At 42.6% G+C, this 26,186-nt stretch overlaps 1 protein-coding gene across 3 annotated transcripts in view; it reads right to left on the bottom strand.

Moving 5' to 3' along the window:
- The window catches only part of TRIO (trio Rho guanine nucleotide exchange factor), a 375,721-nt gene that overhangs the window by 228,845 nt on the left and 120,690 nt on the right, over positions 1 to 26,186 (bottom strand). For all 3 annotated transcript variants that reach the window (XM_028492812.1, XM_055086510.1, XM_055086511.1), the window contains exon 2: positions 9,974 to 10,048. In XM_028492812.1, the coding sequence (XP_028348613.1) occupies positions 9,974 to 10,048 (75 nt within the window). The remainder of the gene's footprint in view (positions 1 to 9,973; positions 10,049 to 26,186) is intronic.

Here is a 26,186-nt window from a genome sequence, read left to right as displayed (position 1 = left end):
ATGCTTTTGCACAGCAAAGGAAACCATAAACAAGACCAAAAGACAACCCTCAGAATGGGAGAAAATATTTGCAAATGAAGCAACTGACAAAGGATTAATCTCCAAAATTTACAAGCAGCTCATGCAGCTCAATATCAAAAAAACAAAGAACTCAATCCAAAAATGGGCAGAAGACCTAAATAGACATTTATCCAAAGGAGATATACAGATTGCCATGAAAGGATGCTCAACATCACCAATCATTAAAGAAATGCCAATCAAAACTACAATGAGGGATCACCTCACACCAGTCAGAATGGCCATAATCAAAAATCTACAAACAGTAAATGCTGGAGAAGGTATGGAGAAAAGGGAACCCTCTTGCACTGTTGGTGGGAATGTAAATTGATACGGCCACTATGGAGAACAGTATGGAGGTTCTTAAAAAACTAAAACTAGAAATACCATATGACCCAGCAATCCCACTACTCGGCATATACCCTGAGAAAACCGTAATTCAAAAAGAGTCATGTACCACAATGTTCACTGCAGCTCTATTTACAATAGCTAGGACATGGAAGCAACCTAAGTGTCCATCGATAGATGAATGGATAAAGAAGATGTGGCACATACATACAATGGAACATTGCTCAGCTATAAAAAGAAATTGAGTTATTTGTAGTGAGGTAGATGGACCTAGAGTCTGTCATACAGAGTGAAGTAAGTTAGAAAGAGAAAAGTAAATACCGTGTGCTAAAACATATATATGGAATCTAAAAAAAAAAAAAGGTTCTGAGGAACCCATGGCAGGACAGGAATAAAGACGCAGATGTAGAGAATGGACTTGAGGACATGGGGAGGGGGAAGGGTCAGCTGGGACCAAGTGAGAGAGTGGCATGGACATATATACACTACCAAATGTAAAATAGATAGCTAGTGGGAAGCAGCCGCATAGCACAGGGAGATAGATCTGCTTGGTGCTTTGTGACCACCTAGAGAGGTGGGATAGGGAGGGTGGGAGGGAGAAGGGAGGAGATATGGGGATATATGTAAATGTATAGCTGAATCACTTTGTTATAAAGCAGAAACTAACACACCATTGTAAAGCAATTATACTCAAAGATTTAAAAAATATACATCAACATATTACAGAAAGGTGAGTTTTAAAAAATATAGTATGATATTTGTATTAAAACATTCACCTCACTTTTGGTAAAAAGAACAGCATCTCACATTTTTCTGGACCACCATTCTGAATATTTTAAATGCAACATAATGTGTGGCTCATTAGGGAGACTAAATGTCCATGACCCTGCTCGACTGTCCTCCCTCTAGGGTCATCGTATCTCACAACGTGAGCAAGGTGGGCTCCAGCGTGGCTGTGAAAAGTAGAATCCAAAATCCGCCCGCCTAAGACAGTCATGGGGGAGTCAACAGATGTGCACGCGGCCATTCTGTTCACTCCAGGAGTGACGACAAGCTGCAGGTGTGTGCCAAAGTGCCGGCTGCCTCTGTGACTGCTGCACTGTCAATGAGAGATGCCCCCAAGCTGGTGGTGCTGATGAGGAGCCCCCGGGGAACTGCCGGCAAGCTCGTCCACCAAACAGGCCCTCATTCATGTCCTAAAAAAAGCTTACCTAAACCTGAACTTGAAGTTTAAGACAGAGGGGCAAAAAATCATTTTGTCTTTTTCCCTTTCCCAGAAGAGTTTCAGAAAACTCACCATGATAATCTTAGAACTTCATCAAAAATCACCTATGAGGGACTTCCCTGGTGGCGCAGTGGTTAAGAATCCGCCTGCCAATGCAGGGGACACGGGTTCAACCCCTGGTCGGGGAAGATCCCACGTGCCGCAGAGCAGCTAAGCCCATGCGCCACAACTACTGAGCCTGCACTCTAGAGCCTGCGAGCCACAACTACTGAGCCTGCGCTCTAGAGCTCACGAGCCACGACTACTGAAGCCTGCGAGCCACAACTACTGAAGCCCCCGCGCCTAGAGCCCACGTTCCGCAACAAGACAAGCCCCTGCAATGAGAAGCCTGCGCACCACAATGAAGAGCGGCCCCCGCTCGCCGCAACTAGAGAAAGCCCGTGCGCAGCAACGAAGACCCAAAGCAGCCAAATAAATAAATAAATTAGATAATTTTACGAAAACATCACTTACGAAGTAAAGATGGACTATTCTCCATTAAATAATTTAATAATTTCTTTTCACTTGCAAACCTCCTTGCATGGGGGTGCATCTTCCAATCTGTGGTGTGTCACAGTCAGTGACAGGCAGGTGCCAATCATCCATATGAGGACCCCTCCCAGTGAGGTTTAAAAAAAAAAAATCTTAGAACCATTAGTATTAGTTCAGAAGAATACAGTCTCTGATCCTTAAGGAGCTTAAAAATCAACTCCACAGATGTTTGTTTATATTATATTCCCCAAGATTTAACTAGGTTGCCAATGTCACAGAAGGTACACAAATGAAAACACTGACCCAGTTATGAAGCAGAAAAGCCACAAGTTCAGTTTCGGTTCCTGAACTAATAAAAACAATGATGCTGCAGCCCATAAAAGCTTCATCTACTAGACGCACACTCCTATGTGTCTGATGTCAACCCCCAGCCTCACGGTGAGGTGGGAGCGACAGATGTCAGTCCCACTTTATAGACGGGAAACTCAGCGCCTCAGTTCCGATGATGAAAAGAAAAAGGCAGGAAATCCATTTCCTGCACCTACCAACGTCACAGGATATCTGCGTATGAGAGCTTTACAGCCTCTGGACCTGTTCGTGTCTGGAACCAAAAACCAACAGCCCGTTAAGGATTATCTGCCTATCCAAATGCTGGGTTAGTCGAAAAACAAGGCAAAAAACGTGAAGTTTTTGTTCATAATGACACTATTCTCAATTCTTATAAAAACGGCATCCTCTCTGCCATTCCTCCCCACCCCACTACATTTTACTTCTGTGAGGCACCTATCACCTTCTAGTAAACGATACACGTCACACATTCTTTCTGTTTGTCTGTCTCCCCACTAGAACGGAAGCCCCCAGAGGCAGGCATCTCTGTTCACTCACTGACATCTTATATGCTCTCAGGCTGGCACACAGGAGGTACTCAGTAAATATTCACTGAATGAACGGATTCTTCTTTTATATTCCAAACAAAGTTAATTAAAAATACCTACTCTCAGGTATCAGGAAGTTAAAAATGGAAATGCCTGATGAACACTCCTATAGAAACGCAGATGCTAAATGAACTGAGGTTTATTTTAATATCAGAAGGAGGCTGGAAAAGGTCTACGTAATAGCTATATATGTCTGTGTGACACTTCTCTTCCTAATAAACCCAGTGATACTCATTTCCCTCTTATGAAAGGTAACTTCAGGGGACTTGGTCTCTTGAGCAGTGCGGCCCAGGATGACCACAGAAGCAGCCAGTTTCAGAGTCACCCCTTTTTCCTGAAATGAATTGATAAAAACTCACCTCTTACCCAAGTAGAAGAAACTTTTCTTTCCTTTTTTTTAATTGAACTATAGTGATACACAATATTGAGAATAAACTTCTTTTGTAAGAAAGGCATTCTTACCTTGCGAAGCATAAGGTAAATTTCAATGAACCAACCATATTGTTCTCTGCATGGTCCCCATCTGAATTTCCGGTTTTGAAAACCATTGAAAATGGTTCTTCACTCCCCCTGAGGAACAGCAACTCACTAACCATGAAAAGCAAACTTTTCCAAAGCAAAGCTCTGAGAAAGTGCAGTTCGTGAAAGAGAAATTATGGCCACTATCTATTAAGTCTGCTACGAACCAACAAAACTCTGGTAAGAGGGTGCCCACTGGGTCCCTGCTCGAGGCCAACAGAAGGCCAGCCCTGACCGTCACACGCTCACCGCCCGTACCTCGTCGCTGCCTAATCCTGGGAATCAGAAACTCGCTTACACACCGTCTCGAATGAACACTCTAAGGGGACTCTGGACTCTGCACTCTGTGTGGAAGGAAGGTCTCTAGAGGCACCTGGCCTTCCAGTCAGTCACTACAGCCTGGGACTGCGCCAGATGCTAACTAGAATACACAAAATGAACGCGAGGCCCCCGTCCCTTCTCAAGAAACATAGACTCTTCTGCAAAACTGAAACAAGAGCTAGAGTCGGTGGTCTCAACACTAACAGCAAACCTCTGGGCAATAAGATCCTATACTCCTGTCAATTCCCCCATTTACAAAGGTCAGTGTTCACCTTGCCCCAAAAAAGCTATTCTCAAAGAGTAACCCAAATGCTCGCCAACAGACAGCTGACCGAATAAGCTATGGTGCTTACGCAGCACAGTTACATACAACTGTAAAAGGGACGGCGAAACTCCACTTGTCCTGCTATACACCGCTCTCTCTTGAATACTGTTTAAGGGGAAAGCAGAAAGGCAGAGAAAATGGTGCAGAGTACATCACTGTCTGGTCTGGGGGCGGCGGCGGGGAGGTGAGAATAGGTGGACGGACAGAGACAGAGACTGCTTGTGTTTTAAAGGTATAAGAAATAAACCAAGACTAAAGAAAACAAAAGCAAAAAAGTTTACCTACTGGGGAGGGAAGGTACAGGGTGGAGGAGGCAAGGAGACAAACTAGATTTCTTTGAGTACACCTTATCTTTTAACTTCTTTTTAGTTTTTAAACCTCAAATGATGTACACATTTTACTTAATATTGAAGCAAGATTAAGTGGTTGTTCTTTTAAGCCTTAAAAATGTAAAGTAAAATAAGACACATGATCCTGAGTTTCAGGTTGGGAAGAACCTCATCTACGTGGAGAGGAACTATTTTTTGTGACTTTAAAACACAGCAATAGGGCTGTACATTCTTAGTGGCATGTACCCTTAGGACAACAAAACAACAGAGTATTAAGTTACATTTGGTAGTCATACTGTGCTGATAACATCAGTATTACAATGTAAATAAGTAATTAGGCCGATGAGGGTAGGCACTTAGATTTTTAGCATAAGGAGAAGAAAAGGAGATGCAAATATAAAATCAAACAAAAATAAAATATCTGTAATTCTATATTTGAATTGGAAATTTTAGTATGAAGGCATGATACCTTTTCTCACTTAGAAAATGTTATATATACAGATTTCCTAAACGTGTCCACTGAAGAGGCTCAGAAGCAGTGACCCACCCAGAACAGCAAGCTTCCCCAGCACCCTGCACCATTCCCCATGCAAAAGAACCAGGGCGCTTTAGAGAAATGGCTGATTGCAGACATGTAGCAGGAAACAGACAAGATGGGCCTGAAATATCTTGTAACATCAGCAGAGAGAGAAGCTGTAATACTGTGGTACTTGGATTCAGGAGCCCATCTGAAGAGGCTCCCACTGGCCAAAGGATGGGAACATTTTAACTTCGCAAGAGAAAAAGAAATGTACAGTGGGGGAATTCCCTGGCAGTCCAGTGGTTAGGACTCAGCACTTTCACCGCCTGGGTTCAATCACTGGTCGGGGAACTAAGATCCCACAAGCCGTGCAGTGTGGCTGAAAAAAAAAAAAAAAAAAAAAAAAAAAGAAATGTACAATTGAAACACATCAAATATATTTAAAATCATGAGCTCAAAATGACACTTAAAAAAAAACTCAATGGTTTTTTTATTAGTATGAAATGACTAATGATCACTTTTCATTAGTCTGAAAACTAATAAAGGACAAGCATCAATCATTTTTCCTCCTTTCCTGTATGAACTGTGTTCTCAGGGAAACCAAGAAGCTGATTGGGACGTTTCTCTTTATGGAATACCCAAGTTGACAGATAAAGAAAAAAGGATATAATTAGAATATCACTATTTTGTAACCCTAAGAAAATATTACATCGAAGCAATAATTATCATGACGTCATAAAAGAGAGACAACCAGACTCTCCCAATAAAACTCCCAGTAGAGCTACCCAACGCTACCCATTAACATTTCCTGCCTATTTCCCTGCAAAATCAAGCGTCAAGATCCAGCTCCTAGTTCATGGGGAACATGTGACATGGCCCCCCAGGGACGCAACCAGCAAAATGTAGGGAAATCTATAGGAAAACACCGTGTCCTCATTTAATACACATACAGGAGTGACAAAAAGAATGAGGAGGAGGAGGAAGCTGAAGATTAAAAGATACATCAGACACATCAACCAAGTGCAGTATACATCCTTAAAAACAAATTACGAGACAAACGGAAAGATGAATACTGATTAGCGTTTTATATATCAAAGTTATTATTCATTTTTATGTCTATTAATAGTATATTGAGATTTTTTTTTAAAGCTTTTCAAGGAATATAGATGAAACAAGATTATTGAGGTGACCCATGGATTCACGGCAGTTTTCTGTACTATTCTCTCTCCTTTTGGATGTTGAAATGTTCCATGATAAAAAGTTAAGGGAAAAAAGGTGTTCTTAATTCTGGCGGCTGTCTGTGAGTTCTTTCACGGCCCAGACCAAACCCTAGTGGCACAGGGGCCACATGAAGTGGTTGACATTATATACATACACATACATATATATATATAACGTGCACACACGCACAATATTAAATATGTAATACACTGAATATGCATACCATAATATACCTACTTTTATAGATATAACATTAAACATAAACTACAGGACACTTCTTTTACTGCCCCTCCTCTGACGTCATGCATGAAGTTAGATACGTCACTCACCTCATTCAAAAGGACTACTTTTTAGGGTGCCCGGAGAGACTGAGGATCAGGAATACTGAAGTTCAAAGAGTCCACACTGTTCCTTAGAGATCTTGAGCTAATAGGTACCTCACAGAATCGCCGATCCTTTGGCCTGCTTTTTCAAAGCCCTGGCTATTCCACTTAGACTTAATTTACTAAAAGCCACTCACACGGAGAGCTTTTAGAAAGTCACCATAATAAATACCCCTGATATTTATTAAAACGGGGTCAGGGCAAAAAACTAGATTGGCCATTGCCAGAGCTGAGGGGTGGAGGAATCAGGGACTGGGTATGGGGCTCTCTGGGGGCTGATCAAAGTGTTCTGGGATCAGGACAGTCAGTGGTGATGCTTCCACAACCTCGCGAATACACTAAAATCTACTAGGCTGTACACTTTTAAAAGGTGGATTTAAAAAATAAATAAATTTTAAAAATAAATAAAAGGTGGATTTATGGTATGTGAATTATATCTCAAGAAAAAACAGGATCAGAGGTAAAAATGTTTCAAAAGTTTAATCCTTCACTGAAATAAAAAAAAAATTTTACCACGTAAGTAATCAATTTGTTTTTAATTTAATGATTTTTTTTTTCCTTTTCCCTTCCTAAACAAGGTAACAACAGCAAGCCTAAGGCAATCAGCAAGGACCTCATGCTACTTTAACTGGCCAATTCTGGTCACAGATTAGGAAATACTATGAAACTGTGGTGGCCCCTACTAACTGCATTTTGCTAACACAGCTGGTAGAAGTCCTACCATCTCAAAAAATGGTTCTGGACTGATTTGTTGCAATGCAAAACTACCCTCCCCACTAAAGACATCCAACTTTAATTAACCCTGCAGAATTTAAGGTTTTAGCAAAGATTCATGATGAACTCTGAAAGATTGATTTTACTGGATTAGTTGAAAGAGAAATAGTTTAGTTTTGACAGTAACTTAGATAGAAACGCCACCTATTAATGTATTCTGTATTAAATGCTTAAGAACAGAGCGAATATGTACACGTACACACTGCTATATTTAAAATAAATAACCAACAAGGACCTACTGTATAGCACAGGGAACGCTGCTCAATATTCTGTAATAACCTAAATGGGAAAAGAATTTGAAAAAGAATAGATACATGTATATGTATAACTGAATGACTCTGCTGTATGCCTGAAACCAACTCAACACTGTTAATCAACTATGCTCCACTATTTTTTTTAAAAAAAGAGTGAGTACATATAACAATCATCACTCAGTCTTCTACTGTTCTTCACCTACCCATCACCACAAGCATAATAAGAGAAGAAAGTGCAGTGACGAGGTTTAGGAACAAAAGAAGGGACCGAAAGAGCAGGTGCCCTCATCACAGAGCCAAACTTTAAAACAGAACACTGATTAATGTGAGAAATCAGCTTTCTTTAAGCCTTTCTTAGAAAGAAAGCCTGTAATATTTTAGAGTCTTTAAAATCCACCTGTAAACTAGTCAGGAGGTTCACGAAACTGCCATGAGTCCATGTTTTGCAGTTTGTCAGTAAATGATAAGAAGGGAGCAAATGCTAATTTGAAAACAGTGTATTAGAAGCCAGGAGGGCCTTTTTTCCCCTTTCATTTCTTTACCATGTTTTCCCAACAATCTAAAGCACCTTCTCTCCTTTTCATGAATTTAGTCTTCTGTTGACCTCTCAAAGTCACTTTGAATTAGATTTACTTCAGCAAAATCATCTAACCGTGTTGAACAGGAACGAAGAAACACTACTGGACACAAAGCAAGATAAGACTAGCGAAAAGGCCACAGGAAGCTGCGTCCTAAATATATACCCGTCCCACATGCTTGAAGGACACACAGAACACATAAAAGCAGCTAGCAGTGTCACAAATTTAAAATAAAAAGTGTTCAAGAGGAGACATGAGATCAGCATAGCATGCCTGTTTGTGAAAGATAAAAATTTATCAAGGGAAACACATCCAGGAAGACTGTCTAAAAGCACGTGACAGTCTACAGATTTACTTCCTGCTGTAACAGAGCAGAAAACTCCTGCAAACCTTTGTTCTGTAACAAGTGAACTGGTGCTAAAAAGGTATGATACCCAATGGCTGTTCTGTTCATGTAGGAAGGAGCCCCCGAGGAGACAGCCAGAAAAGCTCCAAAGCTGACCCTCTGTGTGCAGAGGAGAGGGCAGGTGAGTGCCCCAGAGCCTGGGAGACCGGTCCAGTCTGTCCCCACGCTGCAGAAGGGCCAGGAGTTAAGTGCAGGACCAGCTGGCAGAGACCACCAGGGCTTTCCAGGTCCATGACATGGGTTCTAGGAATTCCAGGACCAGAGCACCAGAAAGAGAGGCAGGGAATTCAGGACACATCTACATATGGTCTCGTTCCCACCACTTCTGCTGAGATGGTGGGCATATACCCTGAGAAAACCGTAATTCAAAAAGACACATGTACCCCACTGTTCACTGCAGCACTATTTACAATAGCCAGGACAGGGAAGCAACCTAAATGTCCCTCGACAGATGAACAGACAAAGAAGATGTGGTACATATATATAATGGAATATTACTCAGCCATAAAAAGAAACGAAATGGGGTCATTTGTAGAGATATGGATGGACCCAGAGTCTGTCATACAGAGTGAAGTAAGTCAGAAAGAGAAAAACAAATATTGTATATTAACGCATATATGTGGAATCTAGAAAAATGGTACAGTTGAACCTATTTCCAGGGCAGGAATAGAAATGCAGACGTAGAGAACAGATGTGTGGACACGGGGGAAAGGGGAGGGTGGGATGAACTGGGAGATTAGGTGTGACATAAATACACGAACGTGTGCAAAACAGATGGCTAGTGGGAACCTGCGGCACAGCACAGGGAGGTCAGCCCGGTGCTCTGTGAGGACCTAGACGGGTGGAATGCAGCGGGGGAGGGGATATATGTGTACGTATCGCTGATTCACTTCACTGTACAGCAGAAACTAACACAACACTGTAAAGCAATTATATTCCAATTTAAAAAATCAGTTTTTTTACTTAACTGACTGGGGCAAAACAGCCAAATGGTTGCTGAATGACAGACACATTTTAATCACCGATGCTATCTGACCTATGATGTGCCTGCCAGCTAGAAGAAAACTCTTTGGGCACTAATTTCTCAGGACAACACTACAAGAATAAAGCAGTTAAAAATCCATCGAAACGCCAATGCTTTTACGTTGTGACAGGTGAGCTGGCTTATAGTTTAGTATTTCAGACTCCGACATTGTATCAAAGCACTCAGAAGGAACAATAGAGCAGATTAGAAAGTTAAACTTTACCTGAAAGGTATGCAACTTTTTCCTTTAAAATTGGCAAAACATCCATAGCTTTCATTTCATCGTTTTTTCGAAACCCTGAAATACATAAGGAGAAAATAAAATTACCGGGTTGCTTGAGTGTCATTTAATTTCCTAACCACCCTACCTCAATGCCAACACAGCTGCTTTCTTCACACCCATTAAATCAACTTGAGAAATATCATCATTTGAAAACATCTGAATTCTATGAAGGAAAGTCTCTGATCACAGGATTACCTTCTATTTCAATGTGGAAGAATGATTTGCAGACCCAGACCCAGAGGCTCCCATACCAAGCAGGCTCTCGATCATTTCTGGTTTTAAAGAAAGGTTTGGTCCCAAAAAGACGGGATATGAAATCAGTCCAGATTGTTTCAAAAATCATTTTAATTCCACAGATTTAACATAAACACTGGCAAATAAAGCAGCAACATGGTTGTTTAAAAACTGCGATTCATGGCACACTCAAACCTCTAGGGGGAGCTCAGAGCCTCATCCTATCTCCGAATCCAGTTAAACATAAACAGTGTCAGGGAGGAGAGCAGGATTATAAACAGCTGGGGACTCGCCACAGCTCCCACTTGGCGCTGTCCTTCCAGGCTTTCTGGGTCATGCGCCCCTGGAGGAATGTCACTGGCGAACGTGGTAAGATGGCCCGGTGTCACCCGCTTCACTGGGTGGCCCAGGTCCCTCTCCTCACATCAAACTAACTCTCCCCGCGCCCCGAACATCGTAGAAGGCCCAGTGGAAATAGCGTGGCAAGGAAGTACGCAGCGGGCACTCTAGGCCAGGCCAGTGCCCATCTCCGCAAAGGGAGCTCTGGCAGCCCAAACACGACCGGCCCGGCTCTCCGGGGCGAATGCCCACATGGGACTTTGGGGTCAGAAATGTTCATACTGGTAATAATGCCTCGGCATTTTTCTCTTGGAGGTCTCTACCAGGGGAAATCCAGGTTCAGGATGTTGGCCATACTCATCAGAACAAGTAACTATCATTCACGGCAGAGCAATCTCTAGAAAGAATTAAAGAGAGCTGCCCCATCCCTATTTTCCTGTTTGTTTTTGCCAAAATAGTACAAGGAAAGGATCCAAAGATGTGTTTGGTAATAAATAACCAATGCAAGGCATAGACCTGGAATTAGCAGCAAAAAAAAGTGCTCTAGGTACGTAACTGGAGCTTCCACTTCTCCTGAGCCTGAGCAGTTCCTGCGGACCAGCCCTGCCACAGATTAAACCTACAAAAACCGACTGTCTCAAGGCACAGGAGAGTGACCAAAAGCAGGGAGAGACACCAGGAAAAAGGAAGTGACTTTATAACGGCTTTCAGCCTGAGGGCAGGGCCCAGCCTAAGCCACCTGGAGCTGCTAAAACAAGTCCGGACACAGCTCAGGGCAACCTCAGCAGCTGTAATCAAGAGAAGAAATCGTGCAAAAGAGAAGGGGAGCCCCAAATTCTGTACATAAACTTGGCCCAAACCTCTGGCTGTCCCCCGAGCTTGCATGTTCAGGGCAAGCTCCAAGCAGCCCCAGCTCCAAGCTAAGGCTAAGAACCTGACCCGAGGCTGCAGTCGGTGCCCACCGCAGGGTCCAGCCTGCTGAAACAAGCACCCAAACAGCAACAAAACCAGCACATTTTGGAGGAATCCAACAGAATCTAGTCTCTGCAATGTATCATTCACAGAAACAAAGAATGAGTAGATTAATAACAATCCTGTCCACAGAATACCTACACACGTACAAAGAACCCAGTTTAGTGGGATCTAACCATGACACTGACGATCCCCAGAGACTTCTGTGCAAAGACCACAGCAAACACATCCTGACGAGGACCCTGAGGTCCAAGGGCTTAGCGGCACTACCCAGCTGGTTGTGAAATGGCTCAACACAGAACGCAGGCCTCCAGATCACCAGGCCATTTTGCTTTCCAATATAACATGCCTCGTGCGGGCAACCCACCAAGCTTTTAGAACAGTGGCTATTTATAAAAGGCAAAACAAGAGCCAAGCGTTCTGCAATTTCATCCTTAAGGTTCCTTCAAAACTCCTGAATGGATGCAATGTCGTCTCAGCAATTCATTGCCTGTCATTGGGTAATTCACTGCATGTGTCTACAAAGATTGATGACATCCCAGTTCCAACTGAGGCGGACATGGCTGGCAGCGGGGCAACTGCAAAGAGGAATCAGGCACCACAGCAGCCTTTGCAGAGACAAGCTCATAAACACCTAGAGAGCAAGGCACAGCATGGAAAGTTCTGTAAGCAGCACGAACTGACCCAGACAATGAGGAGACAGATCAAATAACAGAATACTAGGAAGGAGGAAGCCATAGCTGTGGACCCCCATCTACCGGGATTTGAAAAGAGGATCCCCTTCCACTGCCACCAGATAAGAAAACACAACACTTCCTACCGTCCCCCCCATAGCCCGTGCGCACACGTGCCCCCCCGGGACACAGCACTACCACCGCGGTCCTGGATTCCCACACTGCTGAAGCAGGAGCTGCCTCTCACACAACCCTCGACAAGGAGAATGTCCCCATTCCAGTTCGGGGACCTCAAGAGAGGCCTGGGTGACTTACGGAATTCCAAAGCGTTCTTGACAATTCCCACCGACTCTGAACTACATCTGTTTATTAATAACCTTGATGGAGTGACTGATGCTACTTAGAGCTGCCATGTTCCAGGTCACCCCACAGGAGAATATCATACTGATATGAAAACAAAGTGAAGAAAACAAAACTAACAATGACAATCTCCCCTAAAGTAAGTAAGACTCCACAGTTTTTCCAGAAGAAAGGCACATGAATCAATGGCTAAATTCGTGTGAAAATGTGCTTAACTTCTATTATGATATATGTACATGTCTGAACATAGACTAGAATATAAATTCTAAATAGTTTTACATAATATTTTTGTTGAATATGGCACAGAAAAAAAGAGATGCTGATTTTATTAAAATTGACAATGAAAACGTCTAAAACATAAAAGAAAATAGAGAAACAAACGAACAAAGAAAGAAACGTAAGACTAACCACACAAAGAAACTGAGTTTGTGGCTATTATTAGGGGCTCACCTAAGTACTGTTTAACCTCGTTTCCATTTTTAAAAGACACACCCAACAGGCAAAGGACTGAGGAAGCCTGTACACATACTAAAGCTAGATTAAATATATCACGTAACTTTCAATAAAAAGCAAGAAGAACTCAGCCATGAAATGTCCTCAGATCAAACGGCAGATTCTGTTCCATGCCCTGAAGAGCTATTTATGAAAACAGAATGCATGACTACAAAAAAATTACAAATAAACGGCTTCTGTGCTATTCCAGTGATTCTAGATTACATGACAGATGGGACAACAACTACTGTGCTGCTTCCTCATACATTAAAGGATCTAGCTGTGGGTCCCACACTTTTGAAACAAAAGGATACACTCAGCAACTACCCTCGAAACATACACCTGTCCTCCCACACTCATGGAGAGGGGAAGGACTGGCAGATGCCATCCCGGAGCGACACTTGTGAGACCCCCGACCTCATCAGTGCCACAGCTAGGGAGTCATCAGCACTTTACTTCTAAGTGCCGCCAAACTTAATAGGTGGCACAGAGAGAATTTCAGTAAAAGTAGGAGAGAAGCGGCAAAAAAAGAAGAGCAATGTGAAAGGCAATAACTATATAACAGAGGTAAATGGCCAAAGTCAGAGGTCATGTATGTGTACCCATTTTGTCAATTATCTACTTTTTAAAATCCACAGGCCTATACTGAAGCGTGCAGAGGGACTGGATACTTGTTACGATTTAAAGTACATTTTGCTGAGACAAAGAAGCCACTGCGAATTTTAATGAAATGCTAGCTTCAGGGGACAGTGAACACGGCATGGGACGCAGTCAGCCGAGGCTCATCCAGCTCCTTCGTAGGCGCAAAGGGTGTGTCCCGGGGAGTCCTAAAAGGAAGTCAACAACTGCTCTTTTAAGCCAAATCTGAAAAAATGTTCACATAACATTTGCCATTACTCTAGATCTTGATGTTAATATTTGTTGACCGCTACTGAGGGAAAAGGGTTAGGGTTAAAAATCTGATTTTATCATTGTTAACACAAACATGCAGTTAGTGGCTGATTTTCTTTCCTCCTTCCTGGTTTCAGTCAACACAAATAACCCCTTTTCCTAAAGCAATCACATTTGAATATTTAGAGGTTTTAACATATTCATTTAAAAATATCTCAAACTCCCAGGTTCAGCATGATGTGACTTGCCAAAATTGATTCTGTTACCACTTTTCAAATTGCTATTTGGTTCAGTAACCTGTCAACCTGAGGTACATTTCAACCCCCTGCTCCCAAATCATTCACGTTTCCTAAAGTGACTCACATTATGTTGCCCATCAAGAGGACAGTTTTTCTCTCTCTTCCTCTAAATCCGCCTGCTAGCCAGAGGACGGGTCTGTTTTGTTCCCTGCTGTGTCCCAGCTGCCTAGGACAGGGCAGGCACAGGGTGGTCAATAAACACGGGTTGGCTGAACGAATGAATGAATGAACGAACGAAGACATGCACATACTTCTCCAGCTTCTTGCCCGAAACCCCCATGCAAGCACCTCAATGTTCCTTAGCACTTCCTGTTTCCTGTTTAACCTGTAAGCTCAGTATTGCTCAGATGGCCTACGGTATGACTTATATTTATAATGAGGAAAATTAACCTCTCTGCCCTAAGAGAAAACATTCCACTAGTTATTCAACAATGTAAAATCTTTTCGTTGAATCAATGGTCTGAAACTTCAACTATCTAATACCCCACCGGTCCGATCAATCTCTCGTTTTTCACCCCTCGACCCTACGAGGAGGTGCTGTATCGCTCCTGCTGACAAATACCTTCTGAAGCAAGTCACTGCTGACCAGAATGCTCCCGCACTTGGTCATTTCCTTGGTATCAGATTTTTTAAAAACAACAAACAGATAAGGAACAACCACCCCCAAGTTTTTTTATTTAAGAAGTAAAAAACACCACAGAAATATTTTTACAATGAGCAAAAAGCTTTTAGGCAGCACATTATCCCAGCAGTCATTATTCCATAGCTGGTTTCAAAAGAAATTAAGATGAAACAAATCAAATGAGTTTTTACATGAACCAAATTTTTAAAATTCTAAACCAAAACACAGGTTAATTTTTCCCCCATATTTCTCTCAGGACTACCGGCAGATACTAGCCATTTGAAACTTTACATAACCCTCAAATTAAACAAGTCAATTGTTTTTAAAGTATTGAATAAAAACAGTGTTTGTTAGAAGAAAAAAAAAGTCATTTCTTCACCATTTGAGCTGAACCAAATGAACTGGCACCTTGCTCTGAACAGTCCCCGCCTCACCTCCTGCACTGGGATTTGTCCTTAAAAGACAATCCACAAGGCAAACTGTGCAGCTCATCCGTTTTCAGAGGTCTCGTTTGCCGGTCAGCTACCTTACGTTAGTATTTACTAAATGGGAAGACTGAAAGTGAGAGAGACTCAAATTCCCATCCTTCTAAAGACACAGGTTGTAGCAGTAATAGACAATGTGGTAATGAGGAAAGCAGCGTTCTGAAAGAACAAAGAAAAGCAACATTAAGTAGTAAGCTGGAGGGTCACTATTAGTACGGAGTCTTGGTGGTAATTACCGAATTTTGCTCATTAGTTTATTTAGGGGAAACGCGCGCGCACGCACCCCACAGCACAAAGAGCAGGGGGCTAAGCCTCTCCATCAGCGGCAGCGCGCACGCGCAGATGGAGGTGACGTCACCCTTTCCAGGCCGGCTGTCCGCAGTTCCGACTCCCGGACCTTTCTCTGCAGTGCCTGCGGGATTAGTCACGGATCACTAGGAGCGGCAGCGCGCGCGGCACAATGTTTGCGCTATCAAGGCTTTTAGTTGGGCAAGCATCGAGACCAGTGCTGCGTAGGAAGGAAGCATTTTCTCTAGCCTGGATCCTCTCTGAAAATGTTTTTTTTGTGGGGGGAGATAAGGTTATAAATCAAATGGTGTACTGTGTCTTCTTTACTAATACATGAAAAAATCAAAACAATGCAATGTTTATATTATTTTTACATAAATATGTAACTACAGTCCATATTTATAAAATGATTATAAAACGCATATAAAGTGAATTAAGTATTTATATCAAGAATATAAACATGTCCACAGGCCACCACACAGGAATATGGATGGGGTTTCACAGTGCAGCATTTTAATTTCTACTTATTTCCTTTACGGTTATAATAACTGTCAGACTGGTTGATTTATTCCTTCACATAATTTTAGAAGCAAAAGCCTGTAACATCATACCTTGCAGAAAGAAAAAGCAACATAAGTTGACTGATTCAAGGCAGTTTAAGGGCATTTCAACTGGAACTAGCTCTGGCTTTTAATGTCTTGAGCGCAAAACATAGAAGACAAACCAAAATAACCAAAAAAAAGACAAAAACAAAACCATAGCAAGAATATTTTTAACTATTGCATATATTTTACTGTAATGAAACAATCTGTAGAATTTTTAACATTTGATGATTTAATTACATAGTAACTGTGTTAGAGGTTAATTAAAAAGCATAAGGAATAGACCGATGAAAAGAAATCTTCCAATAGTCAAAAAAAGGAGGAATATTATAAAAGGGAGTTCTATAATCTCATAAATCTAAAAAGAACCATGTGCCCAGATGTGCGGTTCACCTTTGCATCCACAGGGACCAGCGCAGAGCCAAGCATAGAGAAACCTTATCCTCGTGTTTGTCTAACGCCAAGAGAAAGAAGACATCTGTCTGTGCTTGTGCCTGTACTGCCTGTCAGGAGATGCCTCTGGGGAAAGCTCACCCAGGCTGTACCCTGAGACCTATCACTCACCCTAAACTACACACACACACACACACACACACACACACACACACACACACACACTTTGATACATATGGTTCTGTGTGCTGACAGACTCCAAATAAGGTTTGCTTTACATAAGAAGTAGCCTCTCAGGAAAGCTGTTTAAAAACTTAGTTTGTGGGACTTCCCTGGTGGCACAGTGGTTAAGAATCTGTCTGCCAATGCAGGGGACACAGGTTCGATCCCTGGTCTGGGAAGATCCCACATGCCGCAGAGCAACTAAGCCTGTGAACCACAACTACTGAGCCCACGTGCCCCAACTACTGAAGCCCACGCACCTAGAGCGCCCGTGCTCCGCAACAAGAGAAGCCACCACGATGAGAAGCCCGCACACCGCAACAAAGAGTAGCCCCTGCTCGCTGCAACTAGAGAAAGCCTGCTCACAGCAACGAAGACCCAACGCCGCCCAAAAAAAACAAAACAAAAAAACAAAAAATAGCTTATTTGTAGCAAATGAATAACAGTGATACAACTGTACAGCAATCAACCAAAATTGACTGCTAAAGAAAACTTGTTTAATCATTACATCAAGCAGTCCATAAATGGTAGTACCCTTACCCTCTACCAAATAAGTAAGAAAAGAAAAAATTCTCACACCCATGTGTATTCTTTTAAATGCACATCACAATCAAACTCTATAAAAGGCTTTGGAAAATAAAGCTATAATTGTAACTCTACTCTTTCCCTTTATATAAATATCTTTTTGATTATTACACACAGAAAGGCTTTCAATTACCGAGAAGTGGTATAAATTGACGGTATTAAAACTTCTCTCGGTGTTCACTGATTTGCTCTGATTTGGGGGTGATATGAACATCAAGTGCAATCTAGGGTCCTTGGTGAACCCAGTGTGTTTGGCAAAGCAGCAGGAGTGGGTCAGTTCTGTACAGTGCAGACACACAGTATGGAAAAACCAGGGCCAGAGGGGTCAAAGTAAGAGATGTCCTATAAGACGTAGGACTCTTGCCGGGGGGCGTGGGCGGGGGGGGAGTTGATTATGGTTGGTCCTGGCTGCCGAGCAGGAGACTGACCGTGATCACTGGAACCATGAGGGGTCGTGAACTGGGCACCTGCGTGCCTACAGTACAGGCTTCTCGACCAAACGTCTAACCCTGAACTCACCGCATCCCCCCAGACCTGCCCCCCACTGTGTGGGTCCCCGCGCAGCACCTGGTCCCACAAACCACCCACCCACAGCCGAGCCAGGAGCCCAGGCTGCCCCCTGCCCCCCAGCGTCCTCCCTTGCACTCCCGCGGATTCCAGGGGCACCGCGTCCGCTGGCCGGCACTCCCTCGTGTGCGTCACTCCACAGTCTCCTGATGGACATTCATGACTCCCTCTGACCCCCTCCGCCACTCTCTCCTAAACATACATCTCACAGCTCCACTCCCCTAAAGTTCACCACTGGCTTCTCTGTGCCCTCCAATAAAGCCCGAACTCCCTGACGTGGCACAAAGCCCCTCAAGACCTGACGTCCACTTACCCCTGTGGCCTCACTAGCTCCCCCCGACTCGGTAGCCTCTCCCCACACCCACTCCAGGAATTCTAATCACCTGCAGGGAACACACGTCCTCGCTCCCGGCTGAACTTCCACACACACTGCTCCCTACCAGCCGGAAACACCCCCCGCACCTCCCAACATGCACATACACGTGTGAACACGCACACGCACGCACTCTTCACCCTCCCAGCTCCTCCAGAAACACTCGGGCCACACCCAGCCCGTCTGTGAAGCCTTGCGGAGCCCCCCGGTGCTGGATCAGATGCCCCATCCTGCACTCCCACAGCACCCTGAACCCTTGTCACACTGCACGGTTACAATTACCCAAACACCCATCAGTGCGCCCCATGATAAGGGAAGCCCCTCGAGGGATGGGACGGTCCTGCATCTCACTGCCTAGCAGAGTGCTATGGTCGCAGTAAGGGCTCCACCCCCAGCTAGGTAACCCCGAGGCTCAGAGCGCTTCAAGCAGTTGGAAATTTTAAGTGGCAGCTGACAACCTGAAGCTCTGAGCCAAGTATCCCTCTCACCCCAGACAGCCAGCAACAGCTCCAAAGTGGTCAACTTCCTCCAGACACTCATTCTGAGGAGGATGCGGTGACAAGTGAGTCCTTCACCTAGTACATAAAATTACATTTACATCTTCTTCGTTCAGACTTTTCAGTAGGAAAAGTTTGACTTGGGGATTTTCGCGATGTAATTAAAAAGTTATTTGCTGCCCAGCCACACACACACACACAAATTATTTATGAAAAGCTTCTGCGATGGGAAGAACATTGAGCAGCTTTGAGTTCCACAGACCATATAGTGGCCCCTAGATAGTCAAGATGCAAAACCTAAGGAAAAATTTCAGGGAGCCCAGATTCCTGCATCTTCCCACACATAGAAAAACCGTGCAATCATTAACTTCAGATGTCCGTTCTTTGTAATTAGCAGTGATCTTTTTATGCTTGACCACATGTTTTTCCAGCAAAGAAGTTCAGCTGTATCCTGGCTCCCCCCTTCTCTCTTCGGAGCAGATCCTCAGAGCCATCTGAGGGGCTGTCTCCTGGGCTACAGTCCTCAGTGAGGTCACCGAATAAAACAAACTCACTGCCCTCACTTTGTGTTCTTTTTCAGTCAACACCACGTCCTCAACCACCAAGAGGAATGCAAGACTCTAGGGAAGTGGTTTCCAACTAGGAAACACGGGTCTTGCGGCCCTGCCCCTTTGTACTCAGGAGTGTCTTCACCCAAGAATTCCGAGTTACACCAAAGTGCTTTAATTAAGAGATTCTGTAAACAGAGTAGACGTGAGGGAAACAGCAAGCCAAGTGAACCCCACACAACTCAAAATTGAACCTGAAGGACTGAAAAGTTATTTCCATTTGGATTTAATTTCAACATAAACTCACTAGAAAGGTATGGAAGAACTTTCTACCAGCCAGTCCCTCTGATGAAGCTTAGAACTGTGTTTTTCATCACCTGGCATTCATAAAGGACATATTTACACATGGTGTTCTCTTAAGGCCTAGAAATGTTCCCCCTGAATGACGTGTTCCTGATTTTAAGAAGCTTATAATCTAAAACAAAACAAAACACACATCAGACCAAATAGTGGCCTTAACCATGTGTACGTAACAAGAAAAGTCTGATGGACAAATAAATATGCCTTACAAATACAGGTACTGTTATTTATAAAAAAGATGTCGGTGCTATTGTGATTAATTACACAAAGCCATCTAAAAGTATTACTTTTGTCACTGAAATTTCTTATCAATCGCTGGCACTAAAACTAAGTCCTTGACATAGAAAAGGATGCTCCAGACCATTCTGAAAAGGCTGGAAACCCTTGCTATAGGGATTAAAACCACAAAGCACAGAAGTGAATAAGACTACAACATGTTCAAAGAGTAACACTGTGATTGCTTTAATCATGAGAAGGGGGACAGAGTCAAGAGGGTGGTGTGGGAAGACTCAGCGTTGGCGTCTCCCACACCTAGGGTGCCTGCCAGACACGGGTGGGGGACCCTGACAGCCAAGGAGACGGCAAGAACCCTCAAGAGAACCAGCAGGATGTGGGGGAACTGAGGAGGGAGAAGTAGAGGCCGGACAGGACCGGCGCCCCCGAGGGGTGGCTGAGAAGAGGGGAGGGATGCCTTCCCACGCCTGGAGGGACCCTTGGGGGCTGGGATCAGGGGGGAGCGGGCCCAGCATCTCCCCTGCCCGATCGGCCGGGGAAGTCCGCCTGGCTCTCAGGTCCCATCCTATTCAGAGGTCCCCTCCAGGCTGGGGTGGTCCTGGGGGCATAGGAGGGAGGCTGGGGAGATGAAGAGAGGCAGGCGGGAGGGGCCCTCCGGGACTGGAGGAACAGGACAGGAGCAAAGGGCGTTTGCTCTGCCCACTCGGGTCCGGGGAGCCTGTTGAGCTCCCAGGCCGATCCCACACCCTCCAAAGCCCCCTGCAGGGAGCATGGGCCCTGGGGACGAAGCAGGGAGGCCAGCAAGATCAGGAGAGGCTGCGGGGAGGGGACCGGAGCAGCAGGAGAGGAGCGGAGGGTGTTTGTCCCGCCCGCCTGAGCCCGGGAAGCCTGCTGGGCTCCTAGGTGGGGAGGCACGCCTGGGCCCCTTCTATTCTGTACAGCCTAAGCCCCGCCCACCCCCACTGCCTTTTCCAGCCCTGTGGGTCCTAAGCGTAGGCCCCACCCACCAGCCAAACCTCACCCCTGCTTAGATGCCACCCTCCACAGTCAAGACCTTTTCCGAAACCTTTCTTTTTTCTTTCCTCCTCCTCTTTGTTACTACTGTAGGTCTCTTCTACCTTCTGGTTGTTGTTTCATCTACACTTGTTTTTATCTAACATAGCTGTTACATTCCTAGTCTAATTTTATTATTTACTTTGTTACTGTTCTTTTTTTTTTTTTTTTTTGGCTCCCCAGGTGGCTTGCGGGATCTTGGTTCACAAACCTGGGGTTGGGCTGAAGCTCCTTCGGTGGGAGCTCCGAGTCCAAACCACTGGACTAACAGAGAACCTCAGATCCCAGGAAATATTCATCGGGGTGAAGTCTCCCGGAGTTCCTCATCTCAGCACCAAGACCCAGCTCTACCCAAAAGCCCACAAACTCCAATGTTGGAAGCCTCAGGCCAAACAACCAGTAAGACAGGAACACAATCCCACTCGTAAAAAGAAAAAAAAAAATGAGACGGCAAAAAAGTATGTCACAGATGAAGGAACAAGGTAAAAACTTACAAGACCAAATAAATAAAGAGGAAATAGGTAATCTACCTGAAAAAGATTTCAGAGTAATGAAAGTAAAGATGATCCAGAATCTCGGAAATAGAATGGAGGCCGGACTGAGAAAATACAAGAAAGGTTTAACAAAGATCTAGAGGAACTAAAGAACAAACAGAGATGAACGACACAATAACTAAAATGAAAAATACACCAGAAGGAATCCATAACAGAATAACTGAGGCAAAAGAATGAATAAGTGAGCTGGAAAACAAAATAGTGGAAATAACTGCCAAGGAGCAGAATAAAGAAAATAGAATGAAAAGAATTGAAGACAATCTCAGAGACCTCTGGGACAACACTAAACACACCAACATTCGAATTATACGGGTCCCAGAAGAAGAAGAGAAAAAGAAAGGGTCTGAGAAAATATGTGAAGGATTATAGTTGAAACCTTCCCTAATATGGGAAAGGAAATAGTCACCCAAGTCCAGGAGGCACGAGAGTCCCATACTGGATAAACCCTAGAAGAACACACCAAGATACCTATTAATGAAACTAACAAAAATTACATTCTAAGAAACAATATTAAAAGCAGCGAAGTAAAAACAAAAAATAACACACAAAGGAATCTCCATAAGGTTATCAGCTGATCTTTCAGCAGAAACTCTGCAAGCCAGAAGAGAGTGGCAGGATATACTTCACGTGATGAAAGAGAAAAACCTACAACCAAGATTACTCTACCTGGCAAGGATCTCACTCAGATTCGACAGAGAAATCAAAAGGTTTTCATACAAGCAAAAGCTAAGAGAATTCAGCACCACCAAGCCAGCTTTACAACAAATGCTAAAGAAACTTCTCTAGGTGGGAAAAGCAAGAGAAGAAAAAGACCCACAAAAACAACCCAAAAACAATTAAGAAAATGGTAAGAGGAAAATACATATCGATAATAACCTTGAATGTAAATGGATTAAATGCCCCAACCAAAAGACACAGACTGGCTGAATGGATACAAAAACAAGACACATATATATGCTGTCTACAAGAGTCCCACATACAGACTGAAAGTGAGGGGATGAAAAAAGATATTCCATGCAAATGGAAATCAAAAGAAAGTTGGAGTAGCAATACTCATATCAGATAAAATAGACTTTAAAATAAAGACTATTATAAGAGATGAGGAGGGACACTGCATAACGGTCAAGGGATGAATCCAAGAAGAAGATATAACAATTATAAATGTTTATGCAGCCAACATAGGAGCACCTCACTACTTAAGGCAAATGCTAACAACCATGAAAGGGAAAATCGACAGTAACACAATAATAGTAGGGGGCTTTAATACCCCACTTACACCAATGGACAGATCATCCAAAATGAAAATAAATAAGGAAACACAAGCTTTAAATGACACAACAGCCCAGTTAAGATTTAACTGATATTTATAGAACACTCCACCTGAGAGTGGCAGAATACACTTTCTTCTCAAGTGCACACGGAACATTCTCCAGGATAGATAACAACTTGGGTCACAAATCAAGACTTTGAAAATTTAAGAAAATTGAAATCATATCAAGCATCTTTTCTGACCTAAACGTTATGAGACTGGAAATCAATTACAGGAAAAAAACTGTAAAAACCACAAATACGTGGAGGCTAAACAGTGCACTACTAAATAACCAAGAGATCACTGAAGAAATCAAAGAAGAAATTTAGAAATACATAGAAACAAATGACAACGAAAACCCAAAGAGCCAAAACCTATGGGATGCAGCAAAAGCAGTTCTAATAAGGAAGTTTACAGCAATTCAATCTCACCTCAAGAAACAAGAAAAACCTCAAATAAACAACCTAAAACTACACGTAAAACAACAAGAGAAAGAAGAACAAAGAAAACCTGAAGTCAGTAGAAGGAAAGAAATCATAAAGATCAGAGCAGAAATAAATGAAATAGAAACGAAGAAAACAATGGCAAAGATCAATAAAACTAAAAGCTGGTTCTTGGAGAAGATAAAAAAACTGATAAACCCTTAGCCAGACTCATCAAGTAAAAAAGGGAGAGGACCCAAATCAATAAAATTAGAAATGAAAAAGGAGAAATCACAACTGACACTGCAGAAATACAAAGAGTTATAAGAGACTACTACAAACAACTATATGCCAATAAAATGGACAACCACAAAGAAATGGACAAATTCTTGAAAAGGTGAAATTTTCCAAGACTGAACCAGGAAGAATTAGAAAATATAAACAGACCTATCACAAGTAATGAAATTGAAACCATAATTAAAATCTTCCAACAAACAAAAGTCCAGGACCAGATGGCTTCACAAGCGAATTCGATCAAATGTTCAGAAAAAAGAGCTAACACCCATCCTTCTCAAACTCTTGCAAAAAACTGCAGAGGGAGGAACACTATCAAATTCATTCTACAAAGCCACCACCACCCTGATACCAAAACCAGAAAAAGATATCACACACACAAAAAATTATAGACCAGTATCACTGATGAACATAGATGCAAAAATCCTGAACAAAATACTAGCAAACAGAATCCAACAACATATTAAGAGGATCATACACCATGATCAAGTGGGATTTATCCCAGGGATGCAAGGATTATTTAATATACACAAATCAATCAATGTGATACACCATATTAACAAATTGAAGAAGAAAAACCATATGATCATCTCAATAGATGCAAAAAAAAAAAGCTTTTGACAAAATTCAACACCCATTTATGATAAAAAAAAAAAACTCCCCAGAAAATGGACATAAAGGGAACCTACCCCAACATAATAAAGGCCATATATGACAAACCCACAGCAAACATCATACTCAATGATAAAAAACTGAAAGCATTTCCACTAAGATCAGGAACAAGACAAGGATGTCCACTCTCTCCACTCTTCTTCAACATAGCTTTGGAAGTCCTAGTCACGGCAATCAGAGAAGAAAAAGAAATAAAAGGAATACAAATTGGAAAAGAATAAGTAAAACTGTCACTGTTTGCAGATGACATGATACTATACATAGAAAATCCTAAGGATGCCACCAGAAAACTACTAGAAGTAATCAGTGAATTTGGTAAGGCTGCAGGATAGAAAATTAATGCACAGAAATCTCTGGCACTCCTATACACCAACAATGAAAAATCAGAAAGAGAAATTAAGGAAACACTCCCATTTACCACTGCAACAAAAAGAATAAAATACCTAGGAATAAACCTGCCTAAGGAGGTGAAAGACTTGTACTCAGAAAACTATAAAACACTGATGAAAGAAATCAACGATGACATAAACAGATGGAGAAATAGACCATGTTCTTGGATTGGAAGAATCAATATTGTAAAAATGACTATACTACCCAAAGCAATCTACAGATTCAATGCAGTCCCTATCAAACTACCAATGGCACTCTTCACAGAATTAGGAAGATCAATGGTACAGGATAGAAAGCCCAGAGATAAACCCACGCACATATGGTCACCTAATTTATGACAAGGGAGGCAAGAACATAGAGTGGAGAAAAGACAGCCTCTTCAATAAGTGGTGCTGGGAAAATTGGACAGCTACATGTAAAAGAATGAAATTAGAACACTACCTAACACCATACAAAAAAATAAACTCAAAATGGATTAAAGACCTAAATGTAGGCCCAGACACTATAAAACTCTTAGAGGAAAACATAGGAAAAACACTCTTTGACGTAAACCACAGCAAGATCTTTTTGACCCACCTCCTAGAGAAATGGAAATAAAAACAAAAATAAACAAACGGGACCTAATTAAACTTCAAAGCTTTTGCACAGCAAAGGAAACCATAAATAAGACGAAAAGAAAACCTTCAGAATGGGAGAAAATATTTGCAAATGAAACAACAGACAAAGGATTAATCTCCAAAATATACAAACAGCTCATGGAGCTCATTATCAAGAAAACAAACAATTCAATTAAAAAGTGGGTGGAAGACCTAAATGGACATTTCACCAAAGAAGACATACAGATGGCCAAGAAGCACATGAAAAGATGCTCAACATCACTAATTATTAGAGAAATGCAAATCAAAACTACAATGAGGTATCACCTCACATTGGTCAGAATGGCCATTATCAAAAAATCTATAAACAATAAATGCTGGAGAAGGTATGGAGAAAAGGGAACCCTCTTGCACTGTTGGTGGGAATGTAAATTGATACAGCCACTATGGAGAACAGTATGGAGGTTCCTCAAAATGCTAAAAATAGAACTACCATATGACCCAGCAATACCACTACTGGGCATGTACCCTGAGAAAACCATAATTCAAAAGGAGTCCATGTACCACAGTGTTCATTGCAGCACTATTTACAACAGCCAGGACATGGAAGCAACCTCAGTGTCCATCGACAGATGAATGGATAAAGAAGATGTGGCCCATATATACAGTGGAATATTACTCAGCCATACAAAGAAATGAAATTGAGTTATTTGTAGTGAGGAAGATGGACCTAGATACAGAGTGAAGTAAGTCAGAAAGAGAAAAGTAGATATCGGATGTTAACACATGTCTGTAGAACCTAGAAAAATGGTACAGATGAACTGGT

This window comes from Physeter macrocephalus, chromosome 8 (genome assembly GCF_002837175.3).
Source record: "Physeter macrocephalus isolate SW-GA chromosome 8, ASM283717v5, whole genome shotgun sequence".
Lineage (NCBI taxonomy): Eukaryota > Metazoa > Chordata > Mammalia > Artiodactyla > Physeteridae > Physeter > Physeter macrocephalus.
This window is presented reverse-complemented; position numbering and strand designations above follow the sequence as displayed.